At 38.1% G+C, this 20,448-nt stretch overlaps 1 protein-coding gene across 1 annotated transcript in view; it reads left to right on the forward strand.

Moving 5' to 3' along the window:
• Positions 1-20,448, forward strand: part of LOC103464177 (ceramide synthase 2-like) — a 39,065-nt gene that overhangs the window by 17,546 nt on the left and 1,071 nt on the right. The window contains exons 3-12 of the mRNA XM_008408114.2: positions 7,270-7,362; positions 8,355-8,531; positions 10,403-10,520; positions 13,071-13,189; positions 13,437-13,494; positions 13,593-13,643; positions 16,202-16,294; positions 16,551-16,679; positions 19,327-19,433; positions 20,277-20,433. Of these exons, the coding sequence (XP_008406336.2) occupies positions 7,270-7,362; positions 8,355-8,531; positions 10,403-10,520; positions 13,071-13,189; positions 13,437-13,494; positions 13,593-13,643; positions 16,202-16,294; positions 16,551-16,679; positions 19,327-19,433; positions 20,277-20,433 (1,102 nt within the window). The remainder of the gene's footprint in view (positions 1-7,269; positions 7,363-8,354; positions 8,532-10,402; positions 10,521-13,070; positions 13,190-13,436; positions 13,495-13,592; positions 13,644-16,201; positions 16,295-16,550; positions 16,680-19,326; positions 19,434-20,276; positions 20,434-20,448) is intronic.

Consider the following 20,448-nt stretch of genomic DNA (forward strand, 5'->3'; position numbering starts at 1 on the left):
GTGTGTGTGTGCGTGTGCGTGCGTGCGTGTGTGTGTGTGTGCGTGTGTGTGTGTGTGTGTAGGCATGTGTGCGTGTGTACGTGTCTTTATTGTTCAACGGACAATATTGTTTCCATACTTTGATGTGACTAATACACCTGCAGAGCAGCCAAATTAAAACCCTTAAGGAAATGTTTTATTGTTAGGAAATTGTCTTTTTTTCCTGACCAATAAACTCTTTAAACATTCTCAGGGGATCAGTATCTTGGCTTGAGTTCTGCTTGGTTCTGTTGGAGATTACCTCCTTTGACCTGAAAGTCTCGTAGAAAACGTTCAGGCTGACACACCTTGATGACATAGCCTCCATCTGACTTAAAGTTTGCCTGTTAATTAAAGCTGTAAACAGATGGAGGCTTTGTGGCTGACTTCATACTTGACATTTAAACTTGCTGACTCTTGGAGGTCAAGAGATGTTCACCCCCTTGGAGAAAGGAAGGGATTGTTTTTCTCCACTTCTGCACTCTGACTAGCAAACTCATATGATGTACTTCGTATAAACCGAGTAGCATTTTATTTGTTCTTTAAATTAAATATGAAAATCTGAAAAGCGTGCTGTGCATTTGCATTCAACTACTTTTACTCTAACATTAAACAAAATCCAAAGCAATTTACTTTTTATGTGAGTTGCTATGAAAGAGGAGTCTATATGACATGAAACTTTGATTAAAAAAAATAAATAAAAAAAACATCACAGTTTGTGGCTTTAATATGACAAAATCACATTTCAGGGATGATTTTGCACAATTTTGGATTTTAATGTTTGTTTCTTTCTTATGCCTTTAAGTGTTTGACATATTAAACTCTCCTGTTAAGATAGTTTTTTGTTAAGTTCTCTTTCCTCACAAGCTCTTTGAAGAACCTTGTGTAAGAATGATACTACATAAATGAAGTTGCCTTGCCTTGTTATATATAACTTATTGGAGTGTTTTCTTCAATTCTCTTTAAATTACACATTCAAAGCAAAGTCTTACTGACTGAGAAAGCTAAAATTTAGTACTTTAGTCTTCTCTAGGTGTGAAATGTTTCCTTGTTCATTCCAAATTTCACAACCACTGAGTGCAGGAGGCTGACATCAACAGACAAGAGGTGTGGTACCCCATGGGCAGGTTCCCAGTGCATCCAGGGACGCACGACCGGGCATACTAACTAAATCATGAGGACAAAGACCTCCTGTCCTATAATTATCAGAGAGAACGTGTAAGCGCCACAGCTTGAACCTTCTTTCTGTAAAGCAGCAGTCCTCATCAGCCGAAGCAGAACATGTTGATATCACTTGCAGGAACTCCTTTGACTTCCAAGCCATAAAGGATTAAACACATTTTTATGTGCAATACTTCATAACATTGTCAAAGTAGTCTTGTTGCTCAATACACAGAACATTAAAAGTACGGCATTATATTGTCACTAGACCCTATGCGGTTTATCATTTATTTTTTCCTACTTTAAGTAACAAACGTACTTTACTTTTCAGCATACGGCCTCTGGTTTCACTTCTGTTTGTCCTTCTTGTTCTCAAGCATAAACATCAAAGACAATGATCAGCTTCCCTATGAATCACAGGCTTTGATGCTTTTTCCAAGATGAATTAAGGACCCTCCTGAAATGACTGTGAAAACCAAAAAGAATCAAAATGTTCACACAATTAATATATTATACAAGCTCGTTAAATTATGTGTATTGTAACTGACAGCAGTGAGGATGAATGTTGAACCAAAAACCTTGTTTTTATGGGATGAGCACTGTTACATTGCGTAATTGCATACTCTATTATTAGCTCCTTAACTAGCCCACTGACACACTTCTGGGAACACTGAGATATCTGGTGCCCTCTGGTGGACAGATATACAATTAGTTAATACTAGCGAACGATCAACTATTTGCTCATGAAGAGACCCAGAAAGCAAAATTTTCACTGATAAATTTACTACTAACTGAGGCAAAGCACCTTGTGTTTGCTTTGCCTCAGTTAGAGTCTTAGAACAAGGATGCCATGTTATTTTGGAGCTTTTAGCTGCAGTGTTGAGAAAACCGACTCTGGGTGTCTGGAGGCATCCTATTGCAGCCCAATCAGCAAAAAAAAAGACATTATAAGGGCAATAAATCCTCCTTAAGGAAATTATTTAAGGATGATGGAATAAAATAAAAAACAGAAAACAATGATCTCAGAGTTCAGTCGTTCTTGAGGGAACAGGAAACAGGCCCTGCAGTGTTGACAGCTTCATTGTTTCTGCAAGACAAAGAGAGGACTAGGAAAGTTGAGAACAGTGAAAGTCAGACTAATTGTATACCAAAGCATGGGTCTACTTATGCAGCTAAAAAATAAAAAATGGCAGAAATGTTCTCCCTTGTGAAGAAGAAACTAGTGTGATGTGAGTATGAGTTGGTTTTGGATTCCAGAGTAGATTTGTGCTTATTGAGGAAGCCTCTCCTTTGCACTTGCTGAAACGTGACCGTGTGGAAGCCCGGGTCCCAAGCAGCTCAGCCAGGCTCAGCGAGGCTTAGAGCCAGGACCACTGCTGCCGCTGCTGCCGCTGCTGCTGACCGGATCCCTGCACATATTCCTCACATCCCGGCTGTGTTATTGTTGTCCCAGACAGAAGAATGAACATTTTAGATCCGGTTATTTATTCCACACCTTTGTTGTTGTGCTGCAGTTGTTCTTGGAAGGACATGCTACTCTGTGAATGGCAATCTCTGTCTAGAACAAAACTATAAACCAACGGAGTTTCCAGCTGGGTTTCATATTATTGCATTCTTAACTTTATTCTTATCACTTTAGAAGCATGCTGGTCTCATCTAAGGTTGCTGCAAATCTGGCAATTGTGACATTTAGTTGAAAGGCACATACATGCTTTTAAGGTTTATGTTTTTTTTTTGTTTTGCAAAATATATGTTTGGATCTATGAATTTGTAACCAACAAAGAAAAATCTTGGAAAGTAAATTCATGGACTGGTTCTGATTTGCAAAGGGGAAGAAAAACTCACTGAGTAGAAATCATAAAACCTCTTCAGATCATACTAAAATTCCTGCTGCCCTAAAAATGATCTCAAAACTCCTCTACTTTTTTTCCTCACCATATTCACCTCGTTAATAAACATGCAAAACATGATTATTTACTATATAATCTTGTTTCATCAATTGGAAGTAATCATCTTTTTCCTTTGTTTTTAGGACAATAGGGGTAAAAAAAAAAAAAAAGCTCTAATTAGCTATACAGGATCAGTGTGTTCCCTTCATGCCAAAGTTGAAACTGTGAAAGAATGCAAATTATAATTGATACAAATTGCAGTATGTCTTTGGTCAATTGTTTCTCTTGTGCCGCTTAAGCCTGTTTATTTTCCCTCAAGTGGTGCCACATGTTTTAAGGAACATTCATTTGTGGGCTGTGAAGCAGAGCTTAGAAAACCTGCCAAATTGTCTCTTCTCATGCTAAATGGCGTATTTAGCTGTTGTGGTCTGTTTCAAGTTGTTCATTGAACTGGATGTTAGATGTCTAATTTCTTAAACTTCTAACAAACACAGGCCTCATGGAGAACCAGGCACAAACTCAGCAGCGTGGCACCACCACCTCATGCTCATCAGTACCTTGGTCAAAAACTGCTGCAAGATGGAAACCCATCTTCAACCAGCATTTGTTGAGTCAGCTGGTGTTGTATTCTATTGTGTTTATTATTTTAGTACAAGCAGCACACAAAAAAGTGGTGAAGCTGACAGTTATTTACAATTTTAAAGGGTATGTACAAAGCATGAATTTGAAGGATGCGCACATTGTCAGTCATTTTTAGGTGACATTATCTCACACTAATGTTTTGTAGAATAAATAATTAATTTGAGTAAATTTATTCTGTGTGGGGAGAAGCAAACCCACACCCAAACATCATGAAAAGTAATATTATAGTTTTAAAATTACCAGCATTCCTTCTGTTAATATGTTAGTTTACCACCAAATTATGTGCACTAAATCTGGGCACAATGATGGAGGAAGGTTTGATTTTGTCTTGTTACCCATTTTTGTGCTGATTGGCCATTTTCTTCATATAACCATTGCACTAAAAGCTGGGATGGCTACTGATAAAAGATACCCTGATAAAATGCACTGTAACAATTAAAAATAAACAGATTCAAAGCATTGCAGATTCTTCAAGTAATTTGGTAATGAGGTGTTTTTTCAGCATGTTCATCCTTTGTGCCATTAAGGTTATTTGTTCAAAAGCAAACAACCTTTTGAACTCATCTGTCTCATCTGTCCGTATCAAATAGTTACAGTATTTTTACATATCACAGTAATGTTGTTAATGTCAGGACAGAAAATGTTTGGGTTTTTTCACGTATCAATCCCTAACAGCTGTTTTGTTTTTGATTTTTTTTTTATGATGACTGTTAGGGTCATCTGTAGACCACAAGATGCCACTCTTTGCTACACTTCTCAAACAGAGAGCTTTTAAAATCTTCCCTCCCCGCAGGCTCACTGTGCATGGTTGCGGGATAAATATAGATCCTGGTTCTATCAGGTGGCAAAAAGAAGTGAAAATAAGCCACATCGTTTTCTTGTATCTCAGGATTCCAGAAAGTCGTGAAACACCAACAATTATAGTTTCTACTTCCTACTGAGTCTGACTAACCTAAAAAAGTAGTCAAATTTTAAGAAATAACTTCAGTTATCTTAGTTTAGAGGGTCAACAACACTGTGTCACAAGTGATTCTGCAGAATGCACTTCTTTATTAACATATGTCTCCCAGATTTTTTCATATATTAGGTGTGAGATTATGCTAATGCATTATTATATATGCATAAGCCATGTCGTGTATAATTTTTTATGCTTGACCAAGTAAAGTGGCAGCAGGAAATTACCAACCTACTTGTGTCTCATAGATTTACCAAATAATTATTCATGTGTGTGGCATAAGGTGTGTGACAATAGATAGCATGCAGATTCCCACACCCAGTCCTGCAGGGACCGTGTGTGGGAACAGAATGCGTGACTGTTCCCCGTTGGAGACAGTAGTGACAACATTATCACGCCCCTGTGCAGCAATAATGACTTATCTGTGCATCATAATGCTGAAAATGTTGCTTAGACTTCTAGGATTAGTCATATGCAGCTATAAAAATTTCACAATCACAGACAAAAAAGTCTTCTTATCTCCACACCGTATTTCAATAGTCACATTCCAGAATCATGTTTTGCGAACGGCACCAAAGGAAAAACAAATGTACAGAGTGCCAGGCATTCCCAGACTTGACTGAATATACAGTGAAACCCAAGCAGTCTAGGTGAACTTGTGTTCTTTAGGTGGTAATTAGTAGTAAGTGTTGAGTCCAGATAGTTGGGTGTAGCAACACAAACCAGACACACTCACAGCTCTAAGGTTTCACTTTTCTTAACTTTCTTAATGTTTTTTGTCTGGACCTCCCATACAACAGAAAACTCAATGATCTTTGTTGCTGTCTGAGCAAAGGTGATCAAGACTTCATCATAACGAGCAAATCCCCTCACACATTGTCTGTTATGCCTTAAAGGGATTAATGATTATGTTAGACAGGCCGCTACTACCTTAGATTGTGACATGTCGGTGCACACCCTAGGATTTACTGCAGGAACGTTTATTTCATTGTGCTCAACAGAGGAAGTTTGAACTTAATATTTATGTAAACAGCTTTCCTGAGGAGTTTTCTTCCTGAGTCATTTCTCTTGTGAGTGTCGCTGAAGTATGGGTGGTGTGAAATGGTCAATCACAACAGCAGAAGTCAGAATCTTTTCAGCTTTCTCTGGATATCTGCTCCATGATCACTGCACGCGACAACAGTTTCTTCTTTGTGTTAAATATGCTGTGCAAATGTGTAAAAGTTTGTCTAAAACGGTTTAAACCTTCAAAATAAGTCAAATTTTTCCTAACGACCAAGAACACAGTCTAGTGAATAAAAATACATTGTTCCTGCTAAAAGCTTTAGAAAAAATATTAACTATTTCTACTCTATTTACATTAGTGTTTGATGTGGTCAACTCTGGTTTTATATTCTTTTGATAGAAAGCAGCTAACATTTGCAGTGAAACAGAAGTTTGACTGCAGAGTTCATTCCTGAAAGCTATTAGAGGCATTCTTCTTTATGATGTTTATTTTGATATGACTGTGAAAAAATTGCGTGTGCACCATCATGCATGAAAGCAGATGATTTGGGAGATTAAATGATTTCTGCTTCTCTTGTCATACTGAACATTATGACTGTGCCGACACCAAATGTGGGTAGAGCAGAAGTTAATTTTACCTAAGAAAAACAAGAGTAGCCGGTCAAAGGCAGCAGCAGATTTATTTAGTGCTGCTGATTTACTCCTTTGTTTATTTCATTCATTTCCAGTTTCAAAATGAACGTGTCACATGCTGACATAAACAAAAGGTTTGAATGAAAAGGACTATTTTCAAGAAAAACATCTTAGTTAATTTATTCTCTCCAGTCAATTCACTATAAAATAAACAACTAAGCATCAATCAACCACCCACATGCATACATATTTAAATACAAAACAGGCATTGTACATAGATAAAGATAGTAATAACAAAGAAAAATCAAAGAAGCACACATTTTCAAATCTGCAGTAGTTCAAATATTCACGTTTAGAATGGCCAAGTCAAGACCGAAACACAAAATCTGGAGCAAGACTAGAAAATAGTAGGTTTTCAGAAAATCTTGATCCAATCTGGCTAAGCACCTGCAGAAGGGACTGGAGAAAAATTCAGTTTCTGAAGGTTTAGGCTGATGGAGACATTTTCAAATAACACCTCCACAATAAATCTTTAATTATGGCGATGTTTTTCTCTTTTACATCAATAAAGTGTTTGTGAATTTTAATTTTGAATTTGAACTGAATTGTAGTGAAAAGCAATTCTTGAAAGTATTGACTTGTAGAGCACATATTTTATCATTTTCGAAAAAAAAAAAAAAACTCCCCACAATCATGCACTATTGGTTACTGTACATAAAACCCCGATGTAATACACATGTAATCAAAGAGCAGAGCAGAGCAGACATGTTTTTGCGAGGCACAGTACCTAAATCATTATTTCTAGCATTCTGCAAGGCAACTGACATTGGGATGAGAATGTGGGGCATGTTTTGGCTGGTATGTAATGTCAGCGGCTTGTTACGCACGGTGGCGAAACGTCAAAGCCGTAGAGCTGATGATAAAGTGTTGATGATGACAGAGCGCGTCTCTCCCCGCCCTCCGCAGACGCAGGGGGCGTAAAAAACAAGCTCCTCCTCATCCTCACCCACTTGCCTCTCTGTTGGTTTCTCATCCTCAGCACATCATGAGCCTGAACAGGTGAGCGCAACATTTTTTCCTGCTACGTAGTGCTGCAATCTATTAGAACATAATTTAGATTAAAAAACGTGTTTGGAGGAATGTCATTAGTGGCGGTGGATGTAACGGTGATGAGAGGGATGGGCGTCTCTGTGCGCTGAGGAGCTTTGCTGCTTCAATCCTTGAACTGATGCACTTGTTTCGGCATTAGACGCTCCAGTTTTGCTGACGTTGATCTGCTGTCTTTGCGTCGTGCTTTGTGTGCAGAATGCGCGGCAGCAACCCAATCAATATGAATCCTATTAGGGATCAGCTTTTGAACCCAAACCACAGGCTGCAGCCCATTACAGGCCGGAGGAGTGAAGGATGTGATGAGATGCAGGAATTTGTGGAGGACGGGGTTGTCACAGTCGCTATATCTCGCCCCCTCAGAGGGAGTTGCAACAAAATATGTGTGTGTAAATTTCAAAAATAGTTGTGTAAATAATTCCAAATGAAGCTCCTTGTTTGTTGTACCTCCTTTATAGCGCGTGTTGCCTTTACGTCGTTTTATTTGTATAATACATGGTTGACTTCCGGTTTTTGATTTGATACTTTGATTTTGATAAGACAACTTCCGCTGCATATTGTCGTTAATTGCAGCTTAACGACAAAAAGGAACAGAATAAGTTGCAAGTGTTTTTAAAATGTATCTTGTCATTAGCAGTCCAATTGATATAGACACAAGGTGTGTTTATTTTGCAAATAAGGATGACTGTGAATTTGCTTTATTGCATGCAAGGGCTGTAAAAGGTTTAGCAACTACATCTACGAAAATACCTTGCAGTTCTGGTTTAGAGTTCAAGTGAATATTCTATTGAATATTGAACATTCTATCAGACATACCATCTATTGATATTGATTACATCTCTATCGCAATAGATCTAGTTATTTATTTATTGCCCTCATGAGGAATATCTTTTGGAGGTCCAGAAACTCTCTTGTTCAAAAGCATCTCCTTTTCCTCTTCTCAGGATGGTGGCCATGTTGAACGAGTGGCTGTGGCAGGAGCAGTACTGGCTTCCTCCTGGCATCCGCTGGCAGGACATCGAGATGAAGGATGAGGACGGTCGTTTTCCTATGCCCAGGGATCTCCTCATCACGTTGCCACTGGCTTTTGCCTTTATAGCCTTAAGATATGTATTTGAAAGGTGAGATATCACTATTACTATGCCTTTAGGATGTCAGCACTTGTGCTTGTGAATTTAAATTGATGTTAGGTGTATGTGTCATGAAGATGGAGGGGTTGGTCTTACAGCAGTTAGCCATGTCTTTTCATTCACGATATATAAAACAGGGCGTGGATGCATTCTATGAATGCATTTGATTTGTTGCTTTAGTAGGAGAAGTTTTTACTAAAGCTAAAGATAGCTGAAGATGTCAACTGAAAATGCCTGTGCAGCTTCTTAGAGAATACAACAGGAAGTGATTGTGGTTTAATGTAGATCTATGTACCTTTAGAGCTTCTCACTGATGCATATGGAGACTTCCAGGTAAAAGTCTAAAAACTTTTCCAGTCACCAGGTGGTCAGCTGCATCTTCAGGTTTAGATTAATACATTACAAACTGTAGTTTTTCACTTTTTATTATATTAGTAATGTCAGTTACTAATGCCTTTCAAAAGTATTCAACATGTTCATTTCTTTTATTTTTAAAGTGCATTACATTACATAAAAAAATGTCCCTTTTTATTATGCCTGCGTTGGAACAGAATGGATACTGATGGATTTTTTAAATTCTTGTGGTCGTCCGTCCATTCCACAGGTTTACCACAGGCTCCATTCATGTCTATCATCATGCTTTGTTATGCAATCTGGCTTTGGTTTAAGATGATTGAAATCTGCTTTTGATTTTGGCCTCCCTGGTTAGCCATTAACTTAAGACTTTGGGTAACGGCACACTTCAAAATGCTGACACCCAAAGTTATGCTGCAGGTTAGATATTCGCTTCTTGCAATGTCTTAGCGATACCTCACTTCAAAAATAACAATTTTCCCAATTAAGTTTATTGTGATGAAAATACTGACTGGACAGAAAGATAAATAAGTTTGTTGCTGCAAGTCATACTGAAACCTTCTGGAGTCAAGTGTGAAAGCGACTAGATGCTGACGCACGTGAGAGTCGATCAGATAGGAGTAACGTTTTTTGAATGCTTTTTCTAATCAGTTGCCTCATTATCTGAACTGCCTGAAGTGAAATGTGGCATGCTGTTGAACTCTGCCTTCAGCTGAACCTTCATAGGGTGTTTAATATCAGAGAATAGTAACATTAGCTTTGCATGGGTAACAGGATGATAGAAGTATATACCAGCTCGTGCGTGTGTAGGTGTGCGTCTGTTTTGGTTGTGACGGGCATCTGGGTTGTTTTAGTCCCTGTGTAGCATGATGGATGAGGTGGTTCTTCATTCAATCTTCTCAGGCTGCAGCTGTTTTCTGTCTTGAGCTTACCACATGTCTGTGTGTTTGTTATGTGCTCCTGTAATCTGAGACCGTGCGGCTCCTCACAAAGCCAAGCCGACCTTCTCATTCTCTCCCTGATCTGTCCCTTCATCCTCGCTTTGTGATGATTACCTCTGAGATAGAGTTACACATGTGATTATACTGCCGAATGGTGCACAGAGACGGCCATTTGTAAAAACATCTCACTCCATCTCAGAAACTCTCATTGTTCTTCCTGCTTGCCTTATCCCTCTGATTCTCTCTGACCTGCACATGCACTTACAAACACGTTCAGATCAAGTGGACGTGTTGAGATGCTGATATGGCATCTCTTGATGCCATATCAGGCTATCTTGCCAAATGTAATACACCGATGGGCACAGCTCTACAAGCTGTCAGGAGTTGCATAATAAGCTATCATGTTTCCCTGCTCTGTACTGTAGCACAGATCCACACTGGGCAGCTGGTGTTGCTGATGGCTCTCATTGGTCATGTCTGAGTTACAGCTTATCCAAAAATGGTCTTCTTTGTTGTGCATTAAGTTTTACAATATATAAAAAATGATTTTCTGTTTTCTGTTCCCAGAATCATCGCCATTCCTTTTAGCAAGTGTTTAGGTGTGAAGGATCGGTTTCGGATTCGAGCTCCGCCTATCCCAAAGCTGGAGGCCTTCTACGAACACGTCAGTCGGCAACCATCACAGGTTTGTACTCCTCTTCCTCCTAATTAATTCTCTTCACTTTACAAAGCACAAAAACCAATAAACCATGCTGGAGCATCCAGGTGGGAGAAAACCCAAACCGTCATCTCATCAGAAAGCATGTCCACTGTTCTGGGTGTGGACATGAGGCTGGAGGACGATGGCGCTGCATGTTTTTTAATGACATTGTGTGAACGAACGTATTCACATGTGATTGTAATTGTGTTTCTTGCTTAATGGAAACATCACAATTACAAATTTTTGTTTTTTCAACATTAGCAGAATATTGACAAAGTTATGGACACATTTGCAATTGAAGCGCAGCTCGAGAATGAAAAATTCCCTATTTCTTGGAGTCAGTGGAGAAATTGCCAGTCCAGGGATTCCCCTAGTCTATTATAAGCCTGGTGGGCCACCAGGTTCCACCAGGTTTTACTTGTGCTCCCACCTGGCTTAGCATTGTTCATATATTAGTATTTTTTATTTTTTTATGATTGCCTTTTTTAAAGACTTTATGGTTGGTGTTTAGGTATTAATCTCCCAGTCTTCCAAAAATGCATAGCTATCAAATGATATTTTCCAATTTCCTTTAAACATTTTTTAACTGAAAAACACAGTGGGTGGCTGGATGACTGCCATGAACACTGGGGGTGTTGCAGGTTTTCTGGGGGAAACCCTGCAGTCTATGAACACAGATACACACAGGGCAAACAATCATGCAAGCACACACTCACACCTGACGGCAATATTTAGAAAACAATATCATCGAACAGTGATGTTTTTGACTGTGGGATAAAGCCAAAGTACCTGGAGAGAGCCAGCGCAAGGATGTGATCATGCGAACGCCATGCAAAAAGACCCCCAGGCTGGGATTTGAAACTAGAACCTTCTTGCTGCAAAGTATGCCAACTGTGCCACCGCGCAGTAATGCAACAGCAGAAAGCCCTCTTTTAAATAGTTCTAGCCTTTTAATTGCTAATTATACCAAATAATTAACTATAAGGTTGCGCTTTTAAGACAAAGAACAGAAGTAAGACGATCAGAGAAAAGATTTCTGTTTAACAGTAGCTGCTGTGGACAAGATGAAAATGTTAAAGCCAGTTTTTGCCAGGCCTCCTCTACCTGTTAAACCTGTTAGGACATTTTTAAAGCAAATTAATCCGACATAATGGATCATCTTCTTGTACAAGACTGACTGAGTGCACACAGTGACATTTGAACAGAAATTTGATGGCGGTGGCGGCAATTAGCACATAGAGATGTACATGTGATGTGAACGTTGATGCATGGTTGCCTCACTTGTAAGCTTTGTGTTTTCTCGTTTCTAAAGAGGGAGCAGCTGACAGGCGGAAGTTTTTCAGGGAAAGTCAGTATTTTCAATATGACTCAAACATGGCATAAGGTTCTATTGGGAACTACCTAACATTTGTTCCTCTGCTCGAAAGAAAGGAACGATTTTCAGAGCTGAATCTGGCTTTGTCTTTAAACATTTCGAGTGCCAGATTGACTGCGCATTTTGCTAACAGAGATGTTTTTAAGTATTGAAAATGTTATCAATGCAATAAATTGACAGCATCAATTCATTTTTTTAACAAAGGTGTGTGTGTTTCACATGGAAATTCTCCACGTGTTTCAGGAACAGGTGTAATACCAGCACCGCTGTTCCTGTCCTAACAAGCACAGCTGTACATTTGCCAGAACAAGACATGACTTGACCCATAAATTGGGATTTATCCCAGCCCTATCTGTCATGTATTTGGGTTCATGAAAACATGTCTGCAGTTTGTCCAGCCACAAGCAATCAAATTATATTCTGACCTAATTGCAATCCTTTTGTTTTCCTGTGTGCCGAGCAAGCAGCGGATTTTTGTTGTTCTGTCATTTTCATTTCTGCCTGCACTCTACGATAAGCGTATTTCTTAAAAGGCATGCTTTTACGAGATACATAACTTCCAAAATATTGTAATTGTTTTATATTACGAGTTGTGACAGCAGATGTAAAAAAATAAAAAATAAATAGTCAGTTTAAACGAGACTAATGTGGTGCCCTTTCTGCTTTAACTGAGAATAACGTCTCTTAACCTTGTAATTAAGTTTCACCCTGCTCAGACCTTTTAGCTGTAACAAAAGCTGGTGCAAAGTATCAGGGTGCAGAAAAGGAGAGGGGGGCGTCATCACACTGACAGCGCTGTGAGACACTCTCGTTTCTGACTCAGCAGAGCACAAATGTTTACATTCAGCACTTCTCCCTCTTTAGGGGTACTCCATTTTGAAATTATTAAAAGGATCTAACTAATGCAGGCTTGAAAAGTCTGGATGACTATAAAAAATAGAAAATGTATCCATCCAATCAGTTGATCCCTGTTTGAGTCTGGCCACTGTAGAAATATCTGTTGTAGATTCTGAATAAAAGTTTGTAATAATAACAAATATTTAGACATTTTACTCCAACTGTTAAGTAGCACAACTGTTAGCTTAAACGCTAAAAGGCTAAAAGTGCTTAGATTAAGTTGAAAAACGAAGCATTGTGTGTGGCTCTTTGTGTGTGTTTAGAGTCAAGTTGTGAGCTTGGGCAGGCAGTGTGGACTCTCTCAAAGAAAGATTCAAACCTGGTTCAGACACAGAAGGAACCAGGACAAGCCCAGCAACACAAAGAAGTTCTGTGAGGCATCGTGAGTCACTCGTTTTCTTTTCCTTGATTCAATAAGTGAAATAACCAGCTTAGCATCTGGAGCTCCTTAAGTTTAGGGTTTTTCATTGTTTGTAGGATTTCCATTGTATCTTTTTTTTTTTCTTGTTGTCGATGTGTTTTAAATTGTAATATTGCAGATTCAGTGTCACAAAGAGTAAACTTTTCCATAATTTTTCAATTGGATGGAAATGTTGAAACCTATAAGAGATGATTATCAATTTGTGCAGATGGCGGTTTGCGTTCTACCTCGTCTCATTCGCCGCCGGACTCGGCTCACTGATTGATGTAAGTTTGTCAGCCTATTTGTAAGAGGCGATTACGTATTCTTTAACTTTGTACTACCTTTAGAGTTGTATTGAATGATTGTTTCCTGGTTCTGCCAGACTCCCTGGTTTTGGGATCACAAAGAGTGCTGGACGGGATATCCCAAACAGGTGAGCAGGACACATTGTTATGAGTAGAAGTTTTGCATTTAACATATTTTCTGCAGCACTGTGTCAAATATACAGTGATTTGTTAAAAACTGTAACTCTGCAGACTATTTAGAGTAAAAAGTAAAAACATGCGGCAATCCTAACGGCTATGAATAAGTTGCATGAGTAAAGTAACTTGATTCTAGTAGCCAGTGTTGTACGAGAGCAAGACACCAACTGTGTGAGTGATGATGGTGCCGGGTAACCAGTCCAGCTTTTATTTAGGGTCGGTCCACTTATTGTTATTATAACCTTCCATTAAATATTCATTTTTATTGATTACAACATTTCACAGAAAATGTCTAAAATATGTTGCATTATGGTTTATAGAATAAACAGAAAGCACCATGTTACTGGGTGTAACTGGGAAGGATACAGTACGATTGAACTTTGTTGGAATGATCTGAATAAATGTAACTGGTAGGAATAGGACACGTCTGTCTTATAATGTGTCTGGGTATGACATTTGTTGTGAACTGAGTGTATATAAATAAACTGAACTGAGAAAAAGGGATCTAAAGTCAAGCTTTAGTTAGTACATGTGGTGAGAGGAGATGAGTTTAAGTATCATCCAAAGCATTTTTCACTGTGGATAAGAGACGAGGACACAGAGGAAGCAGGTCGGAGGGGTTAGGAACAGGCATTAGAGGAGATTTGTAATGTGGAAGGAAAACCCTTATGACATATAATTTGGAGGCCGTGCGGCTAAAACAGGGAGTGAAGCAGGAGGAGGCAGAGCTGAAGATGCTAAGACAGAAACTAAAATGGACAGGTCGGTTCAGTGACGTTAGAAAAGGCTGAGACGGTTGTGGGATGTGCAGAGGACGATCAATGGATTTATTGAACAGATGGGTTTAAATAGAAACTGCAAAGGAAGAGGAATAGCAGAATTTTACAGGGAAAGTTCCTGAACATGTGGAAAGAGGACAAACAGAGGACTGATGTAGGACACGATGAGATGGTGGCAAATGTTCTGATGGGGCAATCCCTGCAGGGAGCAGCTGAAAAAAAGAGAAAAATACAACAATACAACATTGCCTTGGATAATGTGCCTGTGCAATACAGAATTAACGTGACAGTCAGAAAATGTAGCGAGATTTTGATCAAACATACTTCTATTTAATAAGATCAAACTGATTGGTTGTAGTAACTTTTATTTTGATTAAAGAGTAAAACAAATATTTTGCTTTTTCTGTTTATCTAAAATCTTTGAGGACCAGTTTTACCATCGAACAAAAAATTTAATAAACCATTTTTACTAAGTGACTTCAGAAGAAATAGTCATAATTTTATTATTGGTCTTAGAGATCCAATGCAACATTTTGCACATATAACAGGTTAGCACACACCTTCCTACTGACTTTTATCAAAATTCCTTCCCCTCCTTCAGCGTCAACCTGCTTTCCTACGTCTAGACTCCCTTAAACTGTTTTAAAGCTAATATCTGTGGAGCGATGACAGCTCGGTATGCACGCATGTCGCCATTCCCTCCTGGACGCCGCCCTTCTTCATGGGTTCATGACCTTGAATAAAAAATAGTAGAAAAGAAAAAGACACAGCTTTCTGTATCTTTAGTTCAGACTTCAGACTTCCACGCTGCTCCACACTGCGCTGCACCGAGTTGTCCGAACCCTCTTTGGCGATAAAGAATGTGTTCTGAGGATTGAATGTTCCCATTCGCTTCCTACTATTGTGCTTCTGCAAACACTCCATGTTGAATGCTGTGCAAGTTTGTTTTTTTTTACTTGAGATAGTGCGCCACAATTTCCTTTGAAAGAAACACGTCCTCTTGTTTTGCGCACAGTGGGAATAATGTTGATGAATCTCTTACATTAGAGCAAGAAGTGCTTTGCCTTTTAAAAATTAGATTTTTCTGTATGTTTTATGTCTACTCAGATTCAGATTCAGATTCAGATTTATTTTTACTTGAGTCCCAAATGGGCAATTAATGTTACCTCCTCTTAAAATCTGTTGTTCCTGGGTGTCCTATTAACCCCATTCTACACTCTCAGCTATTTAAATTCTGATTTGCAGCTCTACAAACACTTGCAGAGAGTTCCCAAAGCTTTGTTGAGAAAGTGCATTTGTTTTGCTGCTGCATGCCCAGTGCCTTGCAAACATATTCAGGCAGCAAACCTGAGGGAGAAGGTCTTCTATTCAGATGAAACCAAATTTGTAATATATGGTGAAACATCAACACTACACATCAAATTGATCACACTATTCTCACTGTCACACATGTTGGTGTCAGTGTCATGCAGTGGGAATAGGAGAAAAAAAAATTGTTTTCCTTCCACTTCACAAATATTTTCTACTTTTTGTTGATCTAACACATTAAATTCTGATGAAATGCATTTATATGTTTGGTTGTGACATCAACCGAATGTGAAAAAGTTCAAGGGGTGTGAATGCCTTTGCACACTATGAAGTTCCTCTGACTGCGACTGCGCAGAGAAAGCTGAAAGGCTCTGTGAATGTAAATGTTTGCTCATTGTGAAGCTCTTCCTCTCATTCTTCAGCCTGTGGCCGACGCTCACTACTGGTATTACATCTTGGAGCTGAGTTTCTATTTGTCCCTGCTGCTCAGTGTTTCTGTGGATGTCAAGCGAAAAGTAAGAGCCTGACCCAAAAGCACTTTCACCTGTACGCAATTAAAGCACATACATTTAGCTTTTTGTTTTAGTGTCACACTTCCTACTCTTCTAATTCCACACTTGAAAAATGTATTTTACTTTTGTTTAGTGTTTGTCTTATTGACCACTTTTCAAACAGTTTTTTTAAATAATGTTTCATTTTTCTGCACTTTTCTGCATGATTAACTTCACATTAGAACTTTCATTTATAATATTTTCTGTGCACGTGTTTCAGGATTTCAAGGAGCAGGTGGTTCATCACATCGCCACCATATTTCTTATCGGTTTCTCCTATGCCGCCAACTATGTGAGGGTTGGCACGCTAGTGATGCTGGTGCATGATTCGTCCGACTTCCTGCTGGAGGTAAAATGCTACACACAGCTCAGAGCGGTAGCCGAGCCTTTCACTAGCGCCTACAGTCAGATTTTATCTACATCTCAACACAGATACTTGTCTGAGGTGGAGCAGAAGGAAAGGAAACATAAAAATAAATGCAAGTACAGTCACTTAATTGGCAGTTCATTACCTTCACAGAGATCACAGGAAAGCTTTCTTGTGTCCTTTTTGTTAAAGTTTCCTTGTTGTTTTAAGATATTCTGAAAAGACTTTGCAAACAAAAAAGTCCTAATAATCCCCTGTATATAATATAAACATTATTTTTGTATGCTTATCGGGATTTGTTGAAAGAATTATAACCTGCCGCTGTCAACAAGACTTTGTCCTTGGTTTCAAATGGCTGGTTTCCTTAAAGTCACTTGGCGCTGCTAACATCTAAATAATCCAGTTGCCATTGTAATATCTGAGCTGAGGAAAGATGTAAAACTAGTTATTTTACCTMGGGCATTATTACATGGTCAGTGGTACTGAAAGGATTTACAGTTGAAACTCCACGTCTACATAAACTGTATTTAAAGACGTATATGATGTTTTTCTTATTTTCTGACATTAAATCAAACTAAACATTTCAAATCAGAAACATTGATACACTAAGATTACTTTGCATAAAACAATTCAGCTATTGGTTGAAGGTGTTAAAAGCTATAAATATCCACAGTGAAATAAATACTATACCCATCTGGACTGAAAGTCCACTTAGGGATGAAGAAGCCAGCACTCCAAAACCAACATAAAAAGTCATTATAGATTGTAGTTTGTAATTGCTTTAATATGGGACAATAACTTAGTTTTTGAAGACATGTTCTGAGGTCGGATGAACTTGTCTTTCAATATATTTGTTCCAATTGGGGTAAAAAAAGGGAAAATTTTGCAAACCTGAGAATGTCGCCCAGCTGTGAAGTACTCAAGTGATAGTGACATGTTGTGTTGCTGTTTTGCTGTAGGAGAGACTGGTGCACTTCCCAAAGTAGTTGGCATTATGTGGRAACGTTGAAGCAATTTCTCCAGGTTATAATTYCGGGTTAGGAGCAAATGGGTTTTTTTAAATGGACCATGTCTTGAAGCACACTGACAAATTAGTTATAAAGTTCCTTAAGTATGATAACRTCAATTTTCATCTCAGTTTTATTGTAAATCTGGCTGTACTGCAACCCGATTTACACCAGCTCTGGAGAAATCGGTCAAAATTAGAGTAACCTGAGTCATATGGCTTAATGGCAATGCTACCAAATATTTATGCARTGTATATAAACGACTGAATTAAAAAAATATTCCCTATAAAGTGTTTTTTCTTATTAACCCAGAGTACAGCTAATGGAAATAAACATATTAATCTTAACTGACAGGAAGCATTTAAAATCATTGTCAGGCAGTGATAAGAAAAAAAGAGAGGTTATGTCTTTTATATAGTTTTGATAAATATCTGGTTTCAACTTTTCACAGCCACCATGACRTGAACTCTGCTTCTTCCATTTTAAACCAAATTTCATTTTGATGGTCAATGACAGGTKGAGTATCAAACATTGTCCTGTTTMTTCCTGTGKAATTGAAATTTTAATTTGAACTTCTGGAAAATAGCAACATTTTGGCTTGGTAGCACTGGTCAAAACCCCTGATATCTGGGATGGACTGCAAGCTCCAGTCTTATTCCTGCAGCTGCATCCTCTCTGTTCCAAGTCAATGCAACTACAAAACTTAAGTCAAGACAAGTGGGCAGAAGAAGTCAAAGAAGAAGAAATGCCTARCTGTTACTTAAGTAACTTCAGTTCTATGATTAWGCACTTTTGCATCTGCTGATTTGTTAAATTCAAGTGATTTACCCTGAGCGGTCCTCCGCTCTGTTTTTGTTCACCCTTCCCTCGTTTCAGTTGGCTGGTTTTGTAGTCAGACTGAAGGAGGTGCATGCATCTGCATTTGAAAAGGATTGAGCAGAAATAGGCGCTTTTGTTGAAAGATTCATRATTGGCTCGCCTCCCGTCAGCAATTAGATTTTCTACAACTGAGCCAAGAGGAAGTGCAGCCGCATTGCTGCAAAGTAGCAGCTTGGGTATCTTGACAACTCTCAGCGGTGAATGCCAGGCTTCTTTTCAGCTTTCATCCATGTGGTGAATCTTTGAAAATTTTCAACAGACCATCTGAATCACTGCCCTGAAATGTCAGGGGTTTTGTCTGCAGATTAAGTTGAATTTGTCAGCATGTGTTTGTTTATTTTCCAATACGAAGCAATGGAGCGCAAAAGAACAATCTGAAGATCAATGTGCTTAGTGTCTAACTTCTAGTTARTTCCTTTGCAGTGCAAAATGCTATATCATGAACAAATCATATTTCCTCATTGGTTCCTTCTATATGGTTGTTAACACGCCCTGAGACTAGTTGTAATTAATTCTTTTTAAATTAAGTAAAAATAAGTAATTATGTAATTACTTAATTACTTAGAAAGCAATTATGTAATTATTTAATTACTTAGAAAGCAATTATGTAATTATTTAATTACTTAAAGTAATTAAGTACAAATTAAGTAAATTGGACTTACTTTTTACTTTACTAATACAAAATTCAACTTTTATATTAATTAACAAGTAAAAATACATTTGTCTGCTCTCTTTTTTTCTAGTCTGCCAAGATGTTTCATTATGCGGTGTGGACAACGACATGTGATTCGCTGTTTGTCGTATTTGCTGTTGTTTTCCTGGTTACAAGACTTGTGGTTTTTCCTTGCAGGTAAGACTGCATRTCCCTTTTTCCTTTWCWGTGAAGTCAGTTGTGGCATAAAAAATATGATATGGGAGCCGACATGGAAATAAAACATGAACTAAATAGATGTTGTAACACATGTAGAGTTAAAATGTTMAGAGGTAATGCAATTAATTAACAAATACTTCTGCAAGCCAKCATGTGAGTTTTATGATGATAGTGAATGTATCTTTTAATCCGAAAGCATAATCATGCATTAAAACATGATTAAAATCAAACCTATAATCGAAGTAAATCTATTTTCTGGACGTAGAAATACCATATCCAGAAGTAGAAGTCACAAATAAAATCTTGAAAGCTGCACTTAGTAGCACTCAAAAATGTTTGCATAAAATAAATGTAACAAAACATTGTTTTTGGAACATGCTGGATGTTTAAAATTGATCAGAGTGTCTAGGAAGTTTTATGTAATAACATTCTTTTTCTGCATGATAAATACATTATGTTTCTTTACATAATTGGAAAGATAAGAGATCTTATAATTTACCTACTGTTAATGATCAATACCTAATATGAAACATTTTTATCTATAAATAAATATACTCAATTGTTCAATTTGAGATCAGAAAAAAATTAYATCTTAGGCTTTTTATCAAACCTTCATAAATAAGTATGGTGAGTGAAACTGAAATGAGAGACTTTAAAGTTACATTTTAAATGCATATATTTAATTATTAGTCACTGACGTAGTAAAAAGTAAAACTAAATGTAACAGATTTGTATTTTGGGTTTTTTTATTGTGAGATTTCAGGTGGTGAAACGTCAGACTTTSTCTCACTGACTGTCTTCACATTGTGCCTGATTTTTCAGAATTGTCCACACCACCATGGTGCTGTCTCGTGACTTTTTCCAGCCTTTCTTCGGTTATTATTTCTTCAACGTTCTGCTGTTAGTGCTGCAAGGTCTGCACATCTTCTGGGCCTACCTCATTCTGCGCATGTTGTACAAGTTTGTCTTCACGGGCAAGGTGAGTGTCGTTAAA

Source organism: Poecilia reticulata, linkage group LG4, assembly GCF_000633615.1.
Source record: "Poecilia reticulata strain Guanapo linkage group LG4, Guppy_female_1.0+MT, whole genome shotgun sequence".
Taxonomy (NCBI): Eukaryota; Metazoa; Chordata; class Actinopteri; order Cyprinodontiformes; family Poeciliidae; genus Poecilia; species Poecilia reticulata.